The sequence below is a fragment of the Megascapheus bottae genome, chromosome 3, assembly GCF_031878675.1.
Source record: "Megascapheus bottae isolate mThoBot1 chromosome 3, mThoBot2.hap1, whole genome shotgun sequence".
NCBI lineage: Eukaryota > Metazoa > Chordata > Mammalia > Rodentia > Geomyidae > Megascapheus > Megascapheus bottae.
This window is the reverse complement of record NC_143511.1, coordinates 71,499,887-71,517,011: the sequence shown is the minus strand read 5'-3', so window position 1 is coordinate 71,517,011 and position 17,125 is coordinate 71,499,887. Positions and strand designations below refer to the sequence as shown.

General features: G+C 38.9%; 1 protein-coding gene and 1 non-coding gene across 2 annotated transcripts in view; both read left to right on the top strand.

Moving 5' to 3' along the window:
• Svep1 (sushi, von Willebrand factor type A, EGF and pentraxin domain containing 1) overlaps positions 1–17,125 on the top strand; it is a 152,536-nt gene that overhangs the window by 21,814 nt on the left and 113,597 nt on the right. Inside the window, exons 2-3 of the mRNA XM_090330416.1 lie at positions 1,434–1,689; positions 4,345–4,521. Of these exons, the coding sequence (XP_090186542.1) occupies positions 1,434–1,689; positions 4,345–4,521 (433 nt within the window). The remainder of the gene's footprint in view (positions 1–1,433; positions 1,690–4,344; positions 4,522–17,125) is intronic.
• On the top strand, positions 4,232–4,310 carry LOC150065769 (small nucleolar RNA SNORD36). The gene has a single exon (XR_016535089.1). It is a non-coding gene; the product is annotated as a small nucleolar RNA SNORD36 (small nucleolar RNA).

The following is a 17,125-nucleotide window of genomic DNA, read 5'->3' as shown; positions in this document are numbered from 1 at the left end:
GGTAGAGTGCTTGCCTAGCATGCAGGAAGACCCTGGTTCGATTCCTCAGCACCACATACAGAGGAAAAAGCTGGAAGTGGTGCTGTGACTCAAGTGGTAGAACACTAGCCTTGAGAAAAGTCCAAGGACAGTGCTCAGGGCCCTGAGTTCAAGCCCTACCATTGGCAAAAAAAAAAAATGCTAGTCTTGGAGCCAGGAGCATAGCCTAGTGGTAGAGTGCTTGCCTAGCATGCACGAAGCCCTAGGTTCGATTCCCTGGTACCACATACTCAGAAAAAGTGGGAAGTGGGGCTGTTGCTCAAGTGGCAGAGCATTAGCCTTGAGCAAAAGTGTCCTAAGACAGTGCCCAGGCCCTGAGTTCAAGCCCCAGGACTGGCAAAAAAAATTCTAGTTTTCTTATGTCTGTATGGCTTGGTGTTATAAAGTGTCAACACAATAAATAGGTTATTTACTTGAAGGGTTTCATAATTCCCATTTATCTATAGAGAAGAAACCAGATATAATGTTGTAAAACAGAATCCACTTGCCCTAAAATAATAAAGCTCAAATGTCGAATTCAGTGAATTAATGTTTTCTCATAAAGATAGAATACCGCCAAAAACAGCTGATTTAATGATAATCCTGGGTGGTCTAAAAGTGAAGTATTGAATCAATTGTACATTTTTGAAGGAACTGTGGAAAAACAAATATAGGAAGCAGGTCAGTCATTACAAATTCTAGAAAAGACATTTTCTGTTAAGTTTTCTTCCAATTGATATATGTTCGCGTACTGATTTAGGCAGATTAGATAGATAGGTGGTTGGATAGATAGTTATATAAATATATAGATATATAAATACATAGAGAATAGATCAATTGAAGTATTCTTGGGAATAGATGCTTAGGAGTCTGATTTGTTTCATATTTATTGAAACAATAAAAGGTCATTTAGCAATAATTGTAGTATTAATTAAAAATATATCCCATAAACATGTGTTGATTGTTCTTTATTGATGCTGATACTTGAACTCAGGGCCTATGCATTGTCCCTTAGCATTTTCTTTTGATCAAGGTTCTACTACTTGTGCCACAGCTGTACGTCCAGTTTTTTTGTGGGGGTTTTTTGGTGGTTAACTGTAGATAAGAGCCTTACAGGCTCTCTTATCCACAATCCTCAGATCTCAGCCTTCTGAGTAGTTAGAGTTACAGAAGCCACAGGCCTACCTAGCTAAAATGACACATTTTCAATGCTTTTGAGTTTTATTGTGTTCCTATAAAAAGACCACTATGGGCTCTATACCTGTTTCTGTTTTTTCTGTCAGTATTTCCTGACCTACTGTGATGACACGCCCATAATCAGTGGCTCCTGAAGTCCTACCTTTCCTAAGAAGGAAAGAAGCTGGGGCTTCGGTTAACAAAACGCATTCAGACCAACTTTCCCCATGTCTTCATAGCAAATTCTTCAACATGCTAGAGAAAACTCAACGAAAGTTATATTTCTCATTACCGACGGCTATTCCAATGGTGGAGATCCAAGAAGTATTGCGGCATCACTGCGAGATGCTGGAGTGGAGATCTTCACTTTCGGCATATGGCAGGGAAACATCCGGGAACTGAATGATGTGGCTTCCACCCCCAAGGAGGAACACTGCTACCTGCTTCATAGTTTTGAAGAATTTGAGGCTTTAGCTCGCCGGGCATTGCATGAAGGTAATGGAACCTAATAGTATAACAAATGTGCCTCTAGATGGGGGTTTCCTTCTCTCTCACTACCTGAAATATTAACACACTCTTTTACAAGTTCTTCGCAAGGCATGATGGCCAGATGTGCTTTGGGTATCACGAGATAGAACTTCCTAGAAATGACATTCTGACCTTTGCAGAATGAGTGTTTGTTTTGCTTTGCTTCTTACTAGCTGTGATGTATGCATGTATGTATGTATGTATGTATGTATGTATGTATGTATGTATACGTATAGGTATATGTATATGTATATATAGTTTTAACTGGAATATCAATCTGTTCCCTTCCAGAACTGGTAGAATGATCTAAACGGATTAAGGTGTATTTTGAGACCACCTACAGAGTAGAAGCCTTGACTTAGCTATCATTTGCAGTTGTCTGGACAGATGAAATAAACATTCAAGAAATGGAAAGTATTATACTACATACCACATCATTGGAGCTTTTTTTTTTTTTGAGGAGGAGGAGGACTAAATCAACTATTTAATTGCACCAGCCTAGCCCACAATAGAAGTTCAGGAACTGGGATTGCCTTTGTTTTGCCTTTTCTCCAGGGAAAGTGAGATTACAACTATGGTAGGGGTGTTACTACATGGGATTTTAGAATTATAGGTGTGTGGGGCCATAGATAGTGTAGCCAGTGGACTTCTAATCCTATGCCTCTTCTGTCATGTTAGACTGGCACCCAGTCTTACAGAGTAGAGGAAAGGCTCAGTTGGTAGCATGCTAGCCAATGAGTAAAAACATAAGGTACTATGTTTGAGTCCCCAGCTAATACATTCCTCTGCCCCAAGAAAGTTGGTCCAAGTGTTAGAACAACAGGACCTTCAAGGAAAGGACTTAGGCAACTATCATGTACCAGGGTATTAAAAGGTCCTATATTTATTACCAAACCAATATCTGAAATGTATATAGTAGTATTTCAGTTGAGTTTCCAGAGTTAGTAAGAAGAAAGTCAGTTGTATGAACTGGAAACATCATCAGATCAAAGGATATAACCCTAAGGTTTCCTCCTCTGCGTTTTCTGAAGATGATTTTCAATTTGGTTTGATCCAATTCTGGTGTCAAGTCTTTCTGACCATTCATTCTCAGTGGAAATAGGATATAGAATGACAGCTTTCTCCACTAAATGTAATTCTTCATTAAGCTCTCACCTCAGACCTAAAAGCTAATGCATCAACCTTAATATCTAAGGATATTTTGATCCCTGAGTTGCTCTCCTCTAGGTCCTAAGGATTTCTGGAGTGAGACCATTAACCCACACTGCAGTCTCTTGAGTAGTACTTTAAATAGGATGCCTGGTTTATTGGTGCCTTTTGAAGTTGGAGTCTTTCTTTTTTTACTTTTCCCCTGTCTTTTTTTAAATCTTAAAGCATAGGGAGAGCTTTTCATAATTTAGACCATCATCACCTCTTGCACAGGCATTCACTTACAGACTTTCAACCACTTGTGTTCCTCCTATTGTCTGATTCCTGCATCTGTCCCTACACCATGGATCTTGCACTAGAATTCAGGTTAAAAGTTGTTGTTGTTTTAACTTCAGCCAGGTACTAGGGGCTCATGCCTGTAATCTAGCTACTCACGAGGCTGAGATCTGAAGATGGAGACTTGAAGCCAGCTTGAGGCTGAAATCTGAAAATGGAGATTTGAAGCCAGCTTGAGCAGAAAAGTCCTTGAGACTCTCATTTCCAGTTAACAAGAAAAAGCTAGCAGTGGAGCTGTGGCTCAAGTGATAGAAGATCAGCCTTGAGTGAGGGGGGGGAGGCCAATGAACAGTGTGAAGCTCTAAATTCAAGTCCCAGTGTTGGCGCACGCGCGCGCGCGCACGCACACACACACACACACACACACACACACACACACACACACACAGAGGAATTTTTTATCTTGGATAAGATAGTGTGGATTTATTGTTTCCCTCATCATGGATCAGTCATTTATATTCACTAACGTACTTTCTCAACTGCTCTGCTTGGATTAAATTCCAAGTGCTTGATTTCATACAAGCCTAAAATAATCTGAAAGTTCTTTCTTTACCTAATAAGAGATAAACTACTTAAAGTCAAGAGATCACCTTGGCTCCTATTTTACTAAACTATGTGGTTCTTCAGGTTTTTAAGAAATAACTACAGAAAATATAGTATTTATTCTAAAGCTGGTAGGTCACAATCAGCACTGCTATGGAACAGTCAGGACTGTGGTTTTACTTTTAAAGTGAACCAGGATTTTGGAAGTCTGATTACTTACTGCTGCCTGACCTCATACAGAGGCAGTGAAACACTGACAGTTTGGAAGCCAAGAGAATGACCTGGAGAACTGACTGTGTTACTTCCTGCTGCATCTGGAGATTCCTCTCGAAAGTACTTCATTTCTACGTGACCCTGCATGACCTAAAGAACTTATGATGAGGTCCCAGACTGAAATAACTTCACTGGCTGAAACAAATTCCCAGAGTATAGTAGTACAAATAACATGCATTCCTGTTTAGGAGGGAGAAGTAAGAGGCATGAGAAATGATGTTCTGAGCATCTTGTACTGAGATGCTTAGCAAATGAAAAAAAAATGGAACATTTAATTGCTGATCACTTTTCCTCATCCTCTGTCATGTATGTTTTTGGTAGATCTACCGTCTGGAAGTTTTATTCAAGAGGATATGTCCCACTGCTCCTATCTTTGTGAAGCTGGAAAAGATTGCTGCGATCAAATGGCCAGCTGCAAATGTGGAACACACACCGGCCAATATGAGTGCATCTGTGAAAAAGGCTATTATGGGAAAGGACTACAGCATGAATGCCTGGGTGAGTCTCTTGGTTCGTGAGGAACTGCCACAGTGATGGTTGCTGTGTAACAAATGGCCCTGAAATTCAGTGACTTAGAATAAAACATATTTATTGCAATTCATGAATGTGGGGGTTGGGCAGCTCTCTTGGTCTCAGCTGTCATAAGTCATGTGTTTGTCACCAGTTGGTTGGACAGTTGATGAATGGGTCTATTGATAATTATCCTACTGATTTTAGTGAATCTTTTGTGTTTTGGAGTCAGCTGACCTTGGATTGGTCTGAAATGGCTTTGTCTGAGGCAATAGAGGCTGTCCTCTCACACTCCATCAAGCTAAACTGGGCTTGTGCAAAGTCAGTGATGGAGTTCCAGAAAAAAGAATAAGAACTTGCAAGGCCTCTGGAATTCTAGATTTGGTACTGGGAGGGAGAAATCTTGGGACCTTTTCTTTGTAATTAATCCAATTAACCAAATCTGTCCTATAGCTACCTCACCTGAAATATGCCTTAGTTTTTCTGTGATACCGAAACAAGTGAGATTCTGTTCCTTGGTCCACATATACCTTATCAAATTGACACCAAAATGTTTTCACTTAATGACCTTTTTAGCTCTTCATAAGACTTTGCCAAGTTCTCAGAATAGCCCGCTGTGATGACTCATGCCTACTCCAAGAGGTAGAGATTAGAAAGATCTTGCTTTGAGGAGAGCCCCGGTGTAAAGTTACTGAGACTCTATCTCAAACTATAATGTGAGCCTTAAGGCAATCCCAGTCGTATAATTTGTGGGAAGCTATGGATAACACAGTGATGATGATCTGAGGCCAGAATGTGCAAATACTTGAAAAAGAACTAAAAAACAAAAAGGCAAGGAAGTGTTAAAGATATGGTTCAAGTGGTAGAGTACCTGCCTAACAAGCATGAGGCACTGAGTTCACAACTTGGCACCACCTAAAAGAATTAAATGGTACCGAAGTACCAAAGTTTCACCTTTTCAAAGTGGAATTACTTCACTAACATTTGTAATTCTTTTTTGTTTGTTTGTTTGTTTACAAATAGATATTTGTATTTTATTAGAGATGTTTTTTTTAGGTCTTTTGCATTCTATATTGTAAGGCATGCCTGATACTTGAAAGTACTATGAACATTTTCTATAATAGGATGCTATTTGTTTTTAACCTAAAAAGTTAAAACAATTTTTTAAAACAATGCTTTCAAGTTCTTTTATGATCTGCTGTTTTGGATAACTGTATTCCCATGGAAATTAACACCCACAGAAAAACATAGAAGCAGAAAATTTGCTTTCTTTGTGCCTTCCAGTTGTTCATTACTTTCTTCATAGAAACATGGTTCTACTCTGGCGTTTGGTAGGTAGGCCTGGTCTATAGCACAACACATGCTTCTCCCCTGTTTGTTTGCCATGATTTCTTTCTTCATTTCTTCCTCAGGAGACATTTCTTTCTTTTTCCTATCCTTTATTTTTCTTGTCTCTCATCCTACATCTCCTCATTTCGTCTCCCTATCCTAGTCCAGATCTCAACTGATAGCCACACACAACCTTTGCCAGGTCTGGCCATCTCTGCTGACCACAGAGTCACAGCTTTCCTGGCCTCTCTCCACCCCCACCCAGCAGGATTTCCCACTTAAGCAGAACCAGCCCAACTGCCTCCCAGATGCCTCCTCCTGTGTCTCCCTCCCCTACACCTTCCCACACTGTCATCAACAGCCCAGCTTGGCACTCTCCCCAGACCCCCTCCCTCATTCCTCCTGTCCAGCCCACCAAACACAGGCGGAAAATCTCATTTGCTTTGCTTCATGCTGTAGTCAGCATGTCTGCCTTCAGTGTGGTCCTAGATCAAACTGTTCCCCGCCAGCAAGCCATGTCATCACCCTGTGGCTGCCTAGCAGCTTCCACCATTGTAGACCACAACTGCCATTGCTCCATGACACCAAAATCAGCCATCCCCAAGGACTGTCTGCAGAGAGAGAGAGAGAGAGAGAGAGAGAGAGAGAGAGAGAGAGAGAGAGAGAGAGAGAGAGAGAGAGAGAGGGAGAGAGCATTCACAACCCTATCCTCCCATCCTGTGCCCACTGACCAAGTAGCTTTGGCTGCTACCAGTAGCACATTCCAGGCTGAAAGGCACAGCAGTCCATAATATGTAGGTGGTTGGGTGGATCTGTCCTTAGAGTATCAGTGGAAGGGATGGAGGCCTTCTGTTGCTGGTTCCTGCCAAGAATGCCATGCACAAGAGGATTCGATTCCTTAGCTCTTCTCTCAAATTAACAGGTCTCAGCTGGATACCTTCCGATACCCAAGATTTAAATCAGTTATGGTCTTGTGAATGTGGATGTGCATATGTCATTTTTGGTATTTATTTCTGAGATTAGGAAATGTACTGTTGAGGCTCCAGGATACACACTATGTCTGTGTACCGTGTGGAATAGCCCTCATTGCTGATATTCCTGAAATACTAGGCACTAAGAGAAAATAAATCGTGCCGTGCTATAGCAGGGAACAAACTCATTACCAGACTTTTCTTTCTGACTGGGAGAAAGGGAAAGAGAGAGGAGGAGGGAGGGAGGAAGGGAGGGAGGGAGGGCGAGAGAGAGAGAAGGAGGGAAAGCTCAAAAGCATTCAGAACTGAATTGGATCCATTTGTCAGCCAATGCTACTGAGCCCTTTCCCATAAAGGCCCATGTGAGGCACAAGGTTGGGTTGGATACAATGATGACAGCAAATGCATGCTCACTGCCTTCTTGGAATGTCAGTCTAACCAAACAAATCAGTCTATAATTGCAAACAATGATATGTGCCATTAAATTAAAAAAAAGCTATAATATGTAGAGCAGACTCCAGGAAAAGCTAAACTCTGCTCTAAGCTAAGAGCTGAGGATGGCAAGCTGTGGATGTTTTATTACTTAGAAAGAGGATGTCGGCTTCCCTTCTGAATAGATGGAATGCTGAGTGTTGGTCCTCATGGTGCAATGTCTTTCATTCTTTAGAGCCAGGAGAAAGCTTAGACACTAAATGCTTTAAGCTCCTTTCTCTGTAAGAGGAAATTGAGACTGCAGGAAAGGTGAATATTTTGCTAAGGTTGACAGAATCACCCATCAGCAAAACATAGGAGGGACCCAGGACCCTTTTGTCTAAAAGTGTCATTTCCAAGATAATGCGGTGCTTTCTACCCTCTCCCAATTTGTGAAAATACTTTCTAGGATATATTACTCTTCAGAAACCATGGAATTCTGCCCAAATATTTAAAAACAGAAAGATCTGGTTCAAGTTCAACTTTGGTCGATTTTAAGGTATGTGGCTTTAGGCAACTTAATTTCTTTTGATTCTATTTCTTCCTATAAAGTAGACTTATTCATGATGTATGTGCATATGTAGCTTTATATAGATGGGATATCTCTGTCTGAGATTTATATAGATATATGCATAAGGATAATGGTTGAATTGAAAGAATTCAGAAATGTGTTTTTCTTCCTAGTGCTCTTACTAGTATTATTTTCTTCACTATTAACCCTCAGCAGGTATTTGATGCTGCTGCTGACATTGATGATACTGATGGTAGCCTAGTAACTGATGACATTAGAATAGTTAATATTAATACTATGTAGTAATACTAATTACTATGTAGTAATAATTATGTAATAATTACTATGTAGTAAAGACATAGTTCAAACTCTTTCCAAGCATTGTGTATATCAGTTCATTTCATCCTCACAATAACTCTCTGGAGAATTATTTCAGTTGAGATATGAATCTCAAGTTATGGGTTGCCAATATCTACATTCTGGCTAAACTGATAGACATGTAATAAATAAACACATAATTATCAATGTAATTTATCACAGAACTTGGAAGGCTAAGGCAAGGAGGATCATAAACTCAAGTCAATGTAGACTATATACCAAGAACCTATCTCAGCCTCAAAATAAGTAGATAAAAATATATCAAGTTTTAAATGTTACTTTGCCCCTAGTAAAATAAGAACATTTGATCAGTTTCAACCTACAGGATAGCAGCTTCAACCCAGTACTAGGAAACTAGCTTCAACCCAGTACTAAAATAGCAGATTCAACCCAGTACTAGGAAAGAAGAAGAAGAAAAAAAAAAAACAGAATGAGGTATATAAAACACAAATCTGGCCATACCACACTCCTGTTTCACATTTTAAAATTATGGCCCAGTCATAAAATAAACCCAAACTTATTAGCATGACAGGAACTATTTAAGTAATTCATTCCCTCCTTTACCTTTGGGATAAAAAGCTAGAATTAGTCACAGTCCCCTCTACACACCATGCTATTTCATTCCTCAGATCTTGCTTCAAGCTTCTGGCTCCATTAGCCACAATCATCAACTGTTGTCTTTATTCCTATCTCAGCAGACTAGATATTCTAACAGGAAATATTTTTGGGTGCACTTCAAAATCTCCCTGCCTGTCTTTAGGGCCCCGAGTTAGTATGAGCTCAAGAAAAGGAATGTAGGTAAAAAGTCAATTTTAACACCAGAATCTTCAGTGGACAAGAACTTGTTATTGAAATTGTTGTACAATAGCTTGGTCACAAGAAACAGAGAAACCACATTTTGAGAGGTCAAGTTGGAAGTCTTTATTGGAAAGCCAATAACTGTAAATGAACTCTAGTCACAAAGACCTGCAGCCCCTTGAATATCTTTAACACTGTTAGACAATGGAGCCATGACAGCAGTAAAGAACACAAAGAGTGGAAAAACAATATCAACAAGCCAGATCAACTCCATTGGAGAGCTGAAGTGAGACAACATGGTGATAGGAGAGCCAGGAGAGAGGAGACCAAGGAGTCATGAGGCAAGGCGTAATGGCACCTGAGCTGTCCTGTGCCTGAATGGGGTCAGGTCAGTGACCAGGTTCACAGGTAGCTTGAGAGTTTATGACCCAAGCTTGGCAGGTCCCATAGCCTATTGCCAAGTCCCTGCCCCTGACTCTAGGGACTTAAGCATGTCATCACCTGGGAGGTAGGACTTCCCCTTCCTCCACAGTGAAGACAAAATGGCATCAGTTAAACCCAATTCCCTGTTCGCCATGTGACCAAGATGGTGCCCAATAGACTCAGCATCCCCACTTCAAAATCTTAGGTAATTTCATGGTTCTTGTGTCTGCTTTGGGAACCACGGAATCCCCAGAACAAAAAGCATGTTGGTAAGACAAGGTTTTTTTTTTAATGCATTTGATTTACTTGAAAGCAAAGTATTTACATTTATTTAACATTTGCTGACAGCTAATGAAATCCATTCTATAGCTGATTTACTAGATAAGACATTTTTTTAAATCGGTAGATCATCAGATGAACTGTAAATCACCAGGGAACTCTTGTAAATCTAAGTAGCTGCAGCTGCTTTGGATTTTTCCTGGAGGAACTGAGAGATGTGCAAGATAGAGAAACAGGCATCTTGAGGACAACGATCCTCTCCAGAGATCAACTCCCATTTCAGTGAGCTTGGAATGAACAGATTGAAAATTACAGCTGGAGAGTTGCCATGGATGAGGCCTGCATATCTTGAGCCAAAGTTCCAGTTACATTATTTTTTTCATCAGAGGAGGATATTGTATAGAGATAGAAATGCTAAAATATTTATGTGAGGAAGAACTTTTTATACATGTATATAAATGCACACAATGCAGTTTCTTGTCTAATATTATATCATTGCTTTGGAAAGAAGGAGGGCAAAGAGCCCTAAAAATTCTTGAATGGAAATCAAAACATTTGGAAACTTTCTTTTCTAAGCAAAGCTTAGCTGATTATTTTTTCCCCTCCAGATATCCCTAGTGGTCCCCAGGAATGGATTTATAAGATGAAAGGAATTTGGACAATGCAGCCCTCTTTGGTTTTCATGCAGGAACATTGGTATTGCTAGCATGTTGTCCCCGCCCTCCCTCAAAAGGAAGGGCAGGATTTCTAACTACTACCTACACTAGGCTGGTTTGCTTATTTTTTACTGAGTGAGGTAGGCATTCAACACAAACAGTATATTTTCCAGTATCTTGTGATTTTGTAGCCAGAAAAACACAAAATAAGACTAATGGTATAAAGTATCACAAACTACAAAAATCATTATGTTGTGGTCTTAATAGTGTGTGTGTGTGTGTGTGTGTGTGTGTGTGTGTGTGTGTGTGTGTGTGTGGCTTGTTTTTAAGTGGCCATCTGCAATTTTTCAGCAAGATTTAAAAAGATGGCAGTAATACTGTATGGGCACTTTAAAAATCATGCATTTCTTATTGTATTTTATTGTTGGTGAAATGTATAGAGGGGTTACAGTTACATTCATCAGGTAATAGTTGCATTATTTCTCGAACCTTGCTACCCTTTCTCATGTTTTTGTCCCCCTTTCCCTCTTCCCATCCCCTCCAAATCATCTTGTTTTCCCCCTTCCCTTTCTTATTTCAAATAAGCATATATATACCAGGTAACAAAGTCAGATACAGTAATCACATGAGATTAACCATAAGGGGAAAAAAAGAGAAAAGAAATAACTTCACCTAGTACATTAAGAACAACTTCACACAGTATATGAAGAACAAAAATCACAAAGATAAACCTCTTGTTTCCACATCCTAGATTTTGTATGTTTTTTAATATACCCATTGATATCTAAGCAAATGTGATTCCTTCTAGCATTAATTTGTGAACAAGTACCTTTTTAAGCAAAAATGCAGCATGGTTTATTTTCTTTTTCTTTTTTGCTGACAACTAGTGGTTTCTATCCTTCTCCTACCACATAATTCTATTCCAGTTTTGTGTGTATGTGTGTGGTATCAGGATTGAACCCAGTGCCAGTGCATGCCTAAGAAGCTATCACTTGTGCCACACCTTCCATCCCTTTTGTTTGTACTCTGGTTTTCGAAATAGGGTCTCTCTTACCAACTTTGCCTGGACTGCCCTGAATTCAGAATCCTCCTTCCTCCATCTGTAGAATAACTGGGATTACAATTATGTGCCACTGTGCCCTGCTTTGCTGTTCTATTTTTTTTTCTGGATGGAGGGCGGGATGCCACTCTTGACTTGAACTCAGAGCCTGGATCCTGTCCTTGAACTTCTTTTTGCTCAAAGCTAGTGGTCTACTACTGTGAGCCACAGTGCCACTTCCAGTTTCTTTGGTAGTTTAGTGGAGTCTCACAGACTGTCTTGCCCATCTAGCTTCGAACCACCATCCTCAGGTCTCAGCCTCCTGAGTAGCTAGGATTATAGTCATAAGCCACTATACCTGGCTTGCTGTTCTAATTTTATGTACCAGAACCTTCTCTTGATCACATATTGTACTCTTCTGATGCAAAAGAAAAAATGTGAATATGAATTATAATTTATATTTTTTTCTTAAATTTTCTGGGAAATATTTGCTACTAGATTGAATTATTGTGCTTGCTATTTGCATAAAATTTGTCAGAAATATTATGAAACATATTGAACACAAAGATGTATTGGGAATGTTTTTCAAGCCCTGGGGCTTGAACTCAGGGCCTGGACACTGTCCCTGGAGCTGCAGCATCACTTTCAGCTTTTTCTGTTTATGTGGTATTGAGGAATGGAACCCAGGGCTTCATGCATGTTAGGCAAGCACTCTACCACTAAGCCACATTCCCAGATGCTATCGGGAATTTTTTAAATGAGACATATGCATATATCCATGGATTTTGTTATTATTCATTGATGATATGGATAAAGAAAAATATGGTATCAATTTCATTTCACTTTTAATTTTTATAGATATTAGTACTAAAAACCTTCTTTACATAAACATATAAATAGGACTTGAAAGAGTTGTGTTAAGTTGATGACACCCAATTCTTGGAGTGTCTCCAGATTTATGTGCCAAAAATAACATCAGTTATCTGTCTTCCAAAAATATGGTTAATGTTTTGTTAGTTGACAATATTATGTCCCTTTTCAATTTTACTAAAATTGAAGCACTGGAAAACTTGCAAAAGTACTTGTTACTCAATCAGTATCATTATTCACTTTCTAGATTTCTGGGAATCCCTTCCCCTTCCTCCCCCCAACCCCAGGAAAATCTTCCTGAGTTTGTTCATTTCACTTATATGAGGTAAACTCTAGAGATTTAATGTGCAAAAGAGTTCCTCTAGTTAAGAAAAGCTACCTTTGATTTAGAATGGTATTTGCAGTTGTGAAGGGTTTGAATGGTGCTGTAAGTTTCTCACTTTGGAGCAATGCATCAGGGATGTGAGGTACACATTTCTTAAATGAAAGGCAGGCTATAAGAGGCTATAAGATATTTATTTCATCAAGTACAACAGTTTAAGTACTTGTAAATGTTCAAGTTCTGGAAATTCACTCTCTTGAAATGGTCCATACTACTTGCAGAGTCCTCACCTGTCTTTAGCCCTCCTTTGAACTCAAGACGTTTTCCTGTCCGTCAACTAGGAAGAGGAGGAATACGTGTGTAGATGCAGATCTGTGTGACCCAAGTCCAGGCCATTATTTGTAATCCATCTACAGCTCTCATTGCACAGGCAATTGTCTATTGAAGAAATGGTCCATATCCATCCACAGCTCTCATTGCCCAGGCATTATCCATTGAAGAAATGATCCAGAAATATTTTGCTGCTCTTTCCAAATGACACTGAAGATAAACAATGCTTCCAAGTTGTAATTTAGCTTCTCATTGTTTTACTCTATAACATCTACACGTGGTACATCATGTTATATGACTAATCCAGTTTGGATAACTGCCCCCATTAGCAATTTGAAAATGATAACTCAGGCTAGAGGGAGTCAAGCTATGGTTGTTCAAACTCCTCCTCATTCCAAATTCAATGAAATCATGAGCATACTAAGTGTTGGCGGCTTTGAAATATGTATGACTCAGGCTTTTTGCCATATGCTTTATAGGCAGTGATGGTCCCATTGAGTAGTGTGTGAATCCTGGCCCTGTGATTTATTCATTGTATTTTTCTCCTGGGGAAATTTTAACTAACTCTGTTGACCTTAGTTTCTCAATCTATAAAATGGGATCGGTAGTATTGTGTTACTGAAATGGATTCAAGCCCCACAACCAATAAAAACAAGTCATGTAACAACATTAAGTATTAAATTTCTGCATAGGTCTGACACCCCCTAAATGTCTCCAAATCTCTTCATGGCTCTGTGCTTGGGCCTTTTTCTCTCTCAGCCTACTTTCTTCCATGGATTGTCTTGTCTACCCAGTTCTTCTTGCATTCCTTCCTTCACAGATTCAACACCCTGACGATTAGTAGATCTTCTGGTTATCATAAATACCAGCTCTTTGTATGTACTCACTACATAGTGTTATTATTATGATGATAGATTTTTATTCTCTGATACTCTGATAATTCCTTCAGGACAGGTTATACTCCCTTTTTAAAAAAAATCTAGTCATTTCTGCATAGTACATAGTTAAAATAAGTAAGTTTTGGTGAATGAATGAAGAAGTGAAATCAAGAGAGTTGCATGTTTAAGTATACAATGCAGCATATGTAAACTGGGCTTGTTTCTCAACTTCCTAGGAATTTTCCATTCCTTTTATGGAGAATCAAAGGTGAACAAGTCTACTGACCCTGAGAACTCTGGCTTTGAATCAAAGTGAACCATCTGGAAAGCCAAGTTCAACAGTAGGAAGTTGCTAGTAACATATTTATCTCTTCCATTTTATCTAAATACTAAAATTCCTTCCAAATTTGTATATGTGCACACGTGCACGTGTGTATGCTATTTGCATGTACTGATGGTTTGTGGTAATGTTTTTGATTATGACAGTAGAAGACATAGCCTTTCAGGGTATTGTGAGGGTTTGCCATTTAAGTAAGCATTTAGCAAATATGTAAAATAGACCATTTTTACTATATGTAGCATAATGTTAATATTTGCAAACTTTCCTTTAAATGTTAAGAACTACAGATATTGTCAAGACATGGAAGCAATTACAGGAAAATAACTTACCAACTACAGAAAAATTTATGAGAACAAATAGGCCTCATATATGAGCTACTTAAGGCAAAATTATAAAATTTAAGATAGCAAGATATTTTATCTCAGCCCTTAATGTTTAGCATAAAAAAGGTAATTGTTTTTTTATTTGCATAGAATCTTATTAATCCTCTGGAGGAAAAACTCCAAGAGAATGAGCTGAAAACAACTAGCATTAATAGGATGAATTTATAAGATCTGAAGATACTTTTAGATTAAGAAAATTTTCTCTGGGGAAATATAGGGTTTAAAATCGAATCCCAGCTCAAATCCTAGCTACTCTAGAAGCTGAGATCAAGATTTGGAGCCAGCCCAAACAGGAAAGTTTGTGAGACTTGTATCTCCAACCAGTCACCAGAAAGCCTGAAAGGATGCTGTGCCTCAAGTGGTACAGTGCAAGCCTTGAGCAGAAAGCCTCCAGGGACAGTGTTCAGTCCCTCAGTTCAAACTCAAGGACCAACACACACACAAAAATATCCCACTAATACTGGTAAAAATATATATGCATATGTATTGTATGTATACTGTATGTTTGTATTTATATGTATATATATATTCTTTGAAAGTGTGTGAGGAACTGTAGCATCTTACTGAGACATGAATACAAATGCTTCTTTAGATATTGCTTTTTCCGGTCAGAATGCTCCTGTGAATTTTCATTATGAGTTTTTCCAAGTGTTTCTGTAGTGACCAGGACTTAATAGTCTTCCAGCTGTTGTTTGTCTACTTTGAGTATGGTGGAGGCACTTGGATAGTTTGCTTCTGTCTTCTGCTATTTAGAAACAGACTCACTGTACATTTTCTTTTGAGATATTTATATATTCATGTGACTCTTAAAAAGGAATATTGAGAAATCCCCTTTATCCTTCTTCCAGTTTTCCCTAATGATAGCATCTTGCAACCCATGTTATACTACTAAATATGCCAACTAACTGTCTGTTCCTATTAAGCAAACATCATGCCAATCTGGATTATGCTTGAGTATTGTCCCTGTCTCCCAGAAGGCTCAAAAATTCTTAAAGCAAATAGGCATCTGCTTGGTTAGTACATATGTAAATTCCATGGATAACCCCATCTATCTAGGATGAAGGTGAAACCCTATTGTGCAGAAATTCTCCACAGGACTTCACATTTAAATGATGATTAATATATCATTAAAAAACAAAGTAATAAGCCAGTGCTAAAAAGAGTACAATCAGTTGTGTAGTTTCAGTCCCGATAATGGGAGTATAAAATATAAATAGTCTGAATATGTAGTGTTTTCAATATATTGTAAAATATATAGTAGTCTCCTCAGTTTGAAAACATCATTATTTGCCTAAAGGGGAAAAGAGTTTAGTGGATTAAAGACATAAGAGGCCAGCATGGCGGCAGCCCCTTTTGGGATTACATGGCTGTAATCCCAGCTACTTGGGAGGTATAGGTAGGAGGATCATTGTGCAAGCCTCATCAGGGAAAAAAATGAATGAAATAGTACCTGAAAGTAACTAGAGTAAAACAGGCTGGCACGAGTAGCAGAGTGCTTATCTAGCAAATGTTGGACTCTGAATTCAAATCCCAGTCTCATTAAAATTGCAAATATCAATGTCGGAGTTTAAAAGAAGAGTTAAAACAAAAATGTTTCAACTTATGATTTATCCTCTTTTATATAGTATTAAATTATTGGCTACTTTTTAAATATCTTTAAGTAGTTTACAAAGGAGTTGCCATTCAACAAAGTAGCTTATGGATACAACACATCTTGATCAATGTCACCCCTTTAGCACTTTCACCCATCCCTCTTAAACTACCCCTTCCCTCGCCTTTCTTAATTCTGTAGGATATACATTGAGTTTTTACTGCATTTGGGGGGGGGGCGCAGTTGTGGGGCTTACACTTTAGGCCTGGATGCTATCCCTGAGCTTTTCCGCCCAAGGCTAGTACTCTACCACTTGAGCCCCAGCACCACTTCCAGTTTTCTGGTGATTAATTGGAGATAAGAGTCTCAAGGGCTTTAGTGCCCGGGCTGGCTTTGAACCATGATCCTCAGATCTCAGCCTTCTGAATAAGCTAGGATAACAGGTGTGAGCCACCAGCACCCAGCTTTTACTGCATTTTAAAAAAAGAAAAATAAGGTTGAAAATCATCAGATGACCTCACCTAAAACTGCATGCCCACAAAATTTTAATTGTAAAATGTAAGATGATGGCACATTTTTCAGTCAGTAAAATATTTCAACGCAATTAAGAATGCAGTTTGCAACAAAAATGAAAGACTTAGTCTAAATATTTTATACTCAACCAAGCTGTATTTACATATGAATCAACTTGTGTACATGTATGTCTAGTTCAAAAGGGAGACTGGGCGGATTGGTACTGAAGCTTAACCCGGGGCTTCCACTCACTTAGCTTGCCTTTGAGTGGCTCTATTACTTGAGCCATACCTCCAGCCCTGCTTGTGTGCTGGTTATTTTGGAGACAGAGACTCATAGGCTTTTCTGCCTAGGCTGGCTTTGAACTTTTATCCTCCAGATCTCAGCCTCCTAAGTAGCTAGGATAATAGGTGTGAACCACCATTGCCAAGAGTATACTAGTTCTTTACATGGGAAGATTTATTTGTGATATATCTTCATGTCTACAGTCTTTTGAGGGTGTGAGATTTT